Below are 6,658 nucleotides of genomic sequence, written 5' to 3' on the forward strand. Positions count from 1 at the left end.
CTGACTGCTTCCAGCTCTGCAACCACCTCTTTCTTTCATGAAGGATCTAGGCATCTAACTTCATACTTTCTTGTTGCACTGCACATCAAACCAGTTCCTCTTAAGCAGGTCATTACTTGGCTCAAGCTCACAAGCAATTAATTTGCTCTTGAACTGCACAGGCCTTTTGGAAAGGGATTGCTGGTTGGTAAGGATCATTCTCAACATTCAAAAATGTGACCAGATCTGACTGGTCCTAGGAAAGCAGAAATTTTTTTGTTCACCAGAACTAGCATTTCATGTAGGGAATGACTCTCTAATGTGTCCTATACATCCCCATCCTGCAGTCTTGCACAGGAAAATGTGGAGGACAGGTGCCTCACTTAACACCCAATTTGTTTGCTTCCACTAACCCAGACTCTTATTTAAGCTCATTTTCAGAATACAATCATGTTTATTCAGTACAGAGAGGTACATTCCATCATCAAAGAAACTTTACTGAAAAGGGGAGTATGATAATGATCACAGTAGAGCTACCTTCAAAACTTGTTATCTTTGTTTATAAGAAGGGTTATGTTGTACTTGAATGTAGTGAGCTTATTTTCTCTCAAAACCATAGCTCAGGTACACAGAAAAGGAGTCAGGCAACAACTCAAACACGTCTATCTTAAGTATTTCAGAAGGTAAACATATTCTTGGCTTCTGTTTTTTCCCCAAAAGTCTCTTGAAAAAGCTGAGATCTAAAACATATCTGAAATAACATTGTGATGGTGCTTTCAAAACACAAACTAAATAATCACACTTTTGGTTTATTGCAAAACAACTTGAATCCTTAGTAAGTGGTTAATGAATACAACCAGGACCCTCCATTTGGTACTAAACAGTGGCTTCTGCTGATACACTAGCGAGTTCTGCATATAGGATTTGTCTATGTAGTAGACACACTATTTTAACTCACTAGATGCCTTTTCTTGAATTAAATTAACAATAATTATCTTTGGACAGGAAGTAATGTAAACTATTAAGTGCATAGGTACTAAGACGAATGGAGAAATTTAGTGCTATTCTAAGTTCAAAAAAAGTCTCTTTACGCAGTCTTTCTGATTTTCTTATTATGCCACAGAACTTTGAGAAAGTAAAGTTAAATTGTATTGCAGAAGAGTAATTAGTAAAAAAATATGTAAGGTACAGACATTTCCTCATGTCTCTTAAAGCCCATTTTTAAGTATAAATTTGCTCAATTGTAAACCTGTCAATTTGCAGTTAATCCAAAGCTGATCAAACATTCAGACAAGCATAAATATATAGTACTGAGTCATGAAGTAACAATTTACAGAACTCTTTTTCCCATTTTTCCTGGTTATGCTTTCTTTATTGTGGGTTACTGCATTTCACTAGCGGCTTTCAATACTTAAAGACACTCTTATTAAAATTTATAAGTAATAACCATAGCATCAGTAACAAAAATCAATGCATAGAAGAAGTGACTCACTAGCTTGTTGATGGTGTTCTTCTTCACTTTGGAATGCGCTGAATTCATAAGTAGATATTTTGCTTTTCAATAACAAAGTCAGAATGTTATCCAGCTTCTCTACAGAAGAAAATTTAAAAGCCTGTTTAAAATAAAATGAAAAAAAAAATTAGGGCATTTGTTGCATACGTGCTTTTAACTTTATCCTCAGAGTGCTGGTGAATCAAATTACTCAAAATAGTATCATTGCAAACTCAGTGAGAGCAGCATAGTTTTTGAAAGCTACAGAAGAAATATTCTAATACAGAAGGATCATGATAACATGATCTAACTGAAGAGGAATGGGCATTGTAACTCATGAAGTCCAGCCATGACTAGAAAATTGTGGATGAAGGGTAATGTTTGGAAGATTTGTGTTTACAGACTCTCAATTTAGCTACAACAATGCCGTGTAATAACCAGGAACTGTTTCGATAGATGTGAGGGGCAAATAAATCCAAGGTCTTACTACATAGTAATTTAAGATGAGTTTAAAGTCATCAGTAGATCTCTGTTACTCAAAAAATTTACATGAAGATCATGTACTTTGCTAGGTAGTTCAGTTCCATGAGCCGAGGCATAACATTGCTGACAGACGAAAAAACTGATAGTAACCAGTTAGAGGAGCTCCCTGCTAAACACACAGTCTTTAGAGAAGGGAAATCCTTGCTGACTGTCATGAGAACTTTTTTTTATTCTCTCTTTCTGGACAAAAGGCTAAGATCTATTCCTAACAACTCCCACAGTAGCCACAACAAAGTGTTTCTTTACTCAGCCTGACAAGAGAAGCATGACCACAGAGATTTGAACAGCACGGATACTTTACACTGAGTACTACAGTACTACTCCAGTCTGTGCAGCACTGGGCACCCAAAGGAGCTCAGCCACAGCAGAGAGGTGCTCAGGAGGAGCTGGTTTACTCTGCGCAGATGTCAGCAGCCCTGCAGTAAAGTTTTCCTTCCCACAGCTGAACGAACTGTTTCTGATCAAGACAATTCTGGGATCGCTAACAGGGAGCATCTGCAGACACACTTAGCATATAAACTTAAAAAGAAATTCTGTGAGTGACATGCTGAGGAGAAAAGGACAGAGAGGTCTACTGATGAAACATGAAGTTTAATTCCTGAGGCTGTTAAAAGTGAAAAGGAAAATAAGTGAGATGTGATCAGAAAATCTTGTGTATACAGGCAGGATATAACTTTCATCTGATTCCTACAGGAATGACCCAGAATTAGAAGACAAGTTTGTGCTAGGAGGGAGCTACCAATAATAAAATGATTGTTTATTCTTCTCCATAATTAATACCAGCCATTCTAATATTGATTATGATACACAAAACCCATTATATTTAGTAACTTGTGACCTATTTCTTTTCATAATTCACCCTTTTTGTACTGTCACATAACATTCTCTGTATTTGTTACTCAGTTATTATGAATACATAATTTAGTTCTCAATAAGCAAAGCAATAAGCATTAAAAAAATAATGTAGAAATTGCATCATAATGAAAGAGGCTGAAAGCCACTGGTATTTACTGAATAGCAGAAATCCCACTATATAGAGAAGAAACATATAGGTGGGCTTCTAGATGAACTAAACCTGAAGTAGTATTTTTAATTTTGATTTAAAATGGCAGAGCCACCCCTTACACATTTTTCTACCTATCTAGTCCTCACTGTTCAAAGCAAAGTGAGCAAACAAAGAAGAAACACCCCAACACCACCTGCCTCTTATAATTTGTCTCGAAATGCCCAAGGAGCAGTTTCAAACAGAATCCATTTCAGGCTGGCTTGTGTATCAAAGCCCCAGTCCCTTTTCAGCAAGCACTCAATGCAGTCTTGCCTACAAAGCTCCTCTGCTTTTTAATATGAGCCCTTCTTTCTCCCTTTTATTTGGGCAGAAATCTGGGGGAGGAGCACCTTAAGAGTGTTCAGCTCTCACTTCGCACTCAGACAACCAAATTTACACGAGATAAGACACTGTTTCACAATCTGAGATAGAGCAAGATCTTGAAATGAGAAAAGCACACAACTTCAGGAACTTGAACAAAATTTTCAAGGCCATTAATGGTTGCATGGATTAACCACATCAGGCCAGCTCAGTTTTCACAAGCTGCTGAGACAGAAGCTGGACTGTTTGATCTCCCAAAGGGAACAAAATCAGTTAGAGCTAAATTTCTCATGCTTTAACAGGCATTCCTTTTGACAACCAGCCTATCCATTTCTATGATTTCTAAGTCAGGCACAATAAACTTCTTATACCAAATTATGAATATAATTTGCTTCAAGTTTTCCACCTCAAATTTTTTCTCTTATTCCAGAGGTCTAACATCTGAAGGCTCAAGCAATGATTTAACAAGCTTGTTAACTAAAACATAAAGATTAGCATTGTTCTGCTAGTCTACAACAAAGACATGGTAGGAAAATCTAATTTAGTTATTAAAAAAATAATTCTACATTAAAGCCTTTATCTCACATACAAGAGGGCCTGTTCCAGTACTTACATGAAGATAATAGCAGAAGTAACAGTGAAACAGAACTAGCAGTAGGACCAGTCTGCACTATCCAGCTCCATACCAACCTCCCCTAAGAAGAGATTCAGTTTAGAGGCTTTTACTTTACTGCCCGTTCCTGCTCCAGAGCACCCACAGACTCCAAGTAGGTTGCATTTACATATTTTGATATAACCTACACAGGTCTCTAAGCCCACTAAATCTTCTCCAGAAATCCCACCAACATTACACACCTAAATTTCATGCTGAAGCTTCACCAAAGCCGACAGAAGCAGAACTGTATTTGAAGTTAAGCACACTGCAAGGGAACACTGAGCCAGTAAGGAGTTTAAGAAAGCCCACATTTTATCTGAATAAAGGTTTAAAACATGACAGAAAAGAAGTAAAAGCCCTACCTTCTCCCTATATTCTTACAGGCAACAACTTCTTTCCAGAAGCTGCTCAGTAATAAGCTAGTGGATGTGTAGGCAGCTCTTCCCAAGCTCTCTGAAGCACAGTCAGCTGTTCTCTGCTCAACTCTTCAGTCCTGGTCCTTCCACAAGGTCTGCTACCTACTCCAGAGCTCATCCCCAGCAGCTTGCGCTTGCCCTTGCCCTTGCCCTTGCCCTTGCCCAGTCCCTCCTCCCCAGGTGCAGGCACTATCTCCACTCCCTCTCCACCTTATCAGAGCAACAGGACACAGCTGTGAAAACCAGAGAAGCCCCAAGTGCTGACCATCACACCCGGGCTTTCAGAAACACCCTTGAAAAAGGAAAAGGCCAAGCACAATTTTGCTAATTTTGTGAATAAGATGACCTACATTCTTTAATAACTGCTAATACAGCCCCAAAAATGTGTGCCGCTGAAATACAGCATAGACAGCCAGTGAATTATCATATTTCTCACTGACTTCAGCAGTACTAACAAGGTTACATTTACATAAACTTTCTCCGTAGTTCTTATATATCAGACACTACTTTATATGCGCTTCAATATCTAAATTACTTCTGCCAAAGAGAATAGGCTAGGCTTAGAATCACCTAGGTATTTCTGACAATTTTAGCCAGCAATAGAATATGGAGAGATTTCATACTTAGAGGAAAAAAAAGAAACATTTTAAAATAACAGTTGCTGATGTGGCTTAGAAGATGAAAATAATAAAAACAGTTCCAAAGGAAGTATCTGTGGAGATCAGGTAAAGGCACATACATAATATCACCACATAAGTCACATAGCTATTTCTTACAAGTCTTCATAGAATAGGCTGCTGTTTATTTTCACTCTTCTTTTTCAATATACACTGTAACAGGAATCCTGTTTGATGACTATTATAAAAACATCCTTTGAGATAGCAAGTCTCTCAGAATCATAGGAGTATTTTTCAACCAAAGTTTGTCATAAAGAATTCCTGAATGTCTCTAGATATCCTAAGTCACTCAAACTTAGATGAACTTATCAATTTCAGTAATAAGGTTATGACTTTATTTCTAATTTTTTTTAAACCTAAGAATTCTGCACCTAAAACTAAATAACTGAATCAACAGTTACATTTGGTAGAAAATCTGAGAGAAAAATCAATACAGCATGTAAATCCAGCAGAATGGTGAAATGAGAAGTTGCTGAAAAGTAAAAAATGAAATATGAAAAAGTTTATATATGATATGTTAGAACCTTAAAATCAGCCTGTACCGTGGGTTACTGTAAGAACACAAACTCCCCAAGAGAAATTCTTTAGTGCAGAATTATATGAAAGTGAGAGAACAAAAAAATTCATGGCCATCAGCCAGGCCCACCCTCATGTATTCTGATAACTGATTCATTCAGCATTATGATTCAGTTACTATGATCTCAACTCTTCCTATTTTGCTACAAAATTTCAGGTTTTTTTCTTTTGAAACTTACACAAAGAAACTTATTTCATTTTTTACTCTATTTCCTTACATTTTAAATATTTAATTGGTTGTTTAAAATGTCTTGCTAATGCTGGTAAACATTTTTTTAAATTCAGACAAATTTGGAACATAGAAAATTATAGCCTTTCAGAAGTGGCAAAAAATTTCATCCAAAACCACGATTTGTAAAAATTGAATAGATTTAATCTAAAATATGGCTTGTGTTAATTTTTAATTCCTCTCTAACAAGAGGAATTAATAAATGCAGCAGTGTCATACTTTGTTGGTCTTCCACTAAGATATATGGACTGAGCTGGCCATCAGTAAAAGGAACAATCAGCTTTTAAGTCTAATTCTTGGGTTTTGTTTATCAGTTTGGCTTTACTGGGGGACAAAGCAGAGAAGGGGACAACAGTGATCTCAATGGTGATACCATCTCAAAACAGCTGGAAGGATTTGCAACACAAAATACAGTACAATGAAAGCATTTTACCAAAGCATTGTCTCTTTGGTATGCAATTTGCTTTCATCACAGAATTTTAATAAGGAAATATTTCTCAGATTGCAAGCATTTGTGAAAATCTTGAACTTTTCTTTGAACCACAAAGTGATATTGCTTTGATCAATAATTGCTGTAAGCTTTTCTATTTTACTTTAATTTTGTTTTCCATTGTGTTTGATTGTTACTTTGCATAGATAACCACTGTTGCCCCAGGATACTTTTGCAAATAAGATGATAGTCTCAAAGGTTTTAATTATCCTAGTTAAATAAAAGTTCTACTATT

General features: G+C 36.5%; 1 protein-coding gene across 1 annotated transcript in view; it reads right to left on the reverse strand.

Moving 5' to 3' along the window:
- Window positions 1-1,471: 1,471 nt before the first annotated feature.
- LOC104536149 (B-cell scaffold protein with ankyrin repeats-like) overlaps window positions 1,472-6,658 on the reverse strand; it is a gene marked incomplete at both ends in the record, with an annotated part of 29,048 nt that continues 23,861 nt past the window's right edge. The window contains one exon of the mRNA XM_010178697.1: window positions 1,472-1,592. Within this exon, the coding sequence (XP_010176999.1) occupies window positions 1,472-1,592 (121 nt within the window). The remainder of the gene's footprint in view (window positions 1,593-6,658) is intronic.

This window comes from Mesitornis unicolor, unplaced genomic scaffold, assembly GCF_000695765.1.
Source record: "Mesitornis unicolor isolate BGI_N332 unplaced genomic scaffold, ASM69576v1 scaffold42690, whole genome shotgun sequence".
NCBI lineage: Eukaryota > Metazoa > Chordata > Aves > Mesitornithiformes > Mesitornithidae > Mesitornis > Mesitornis unicolor.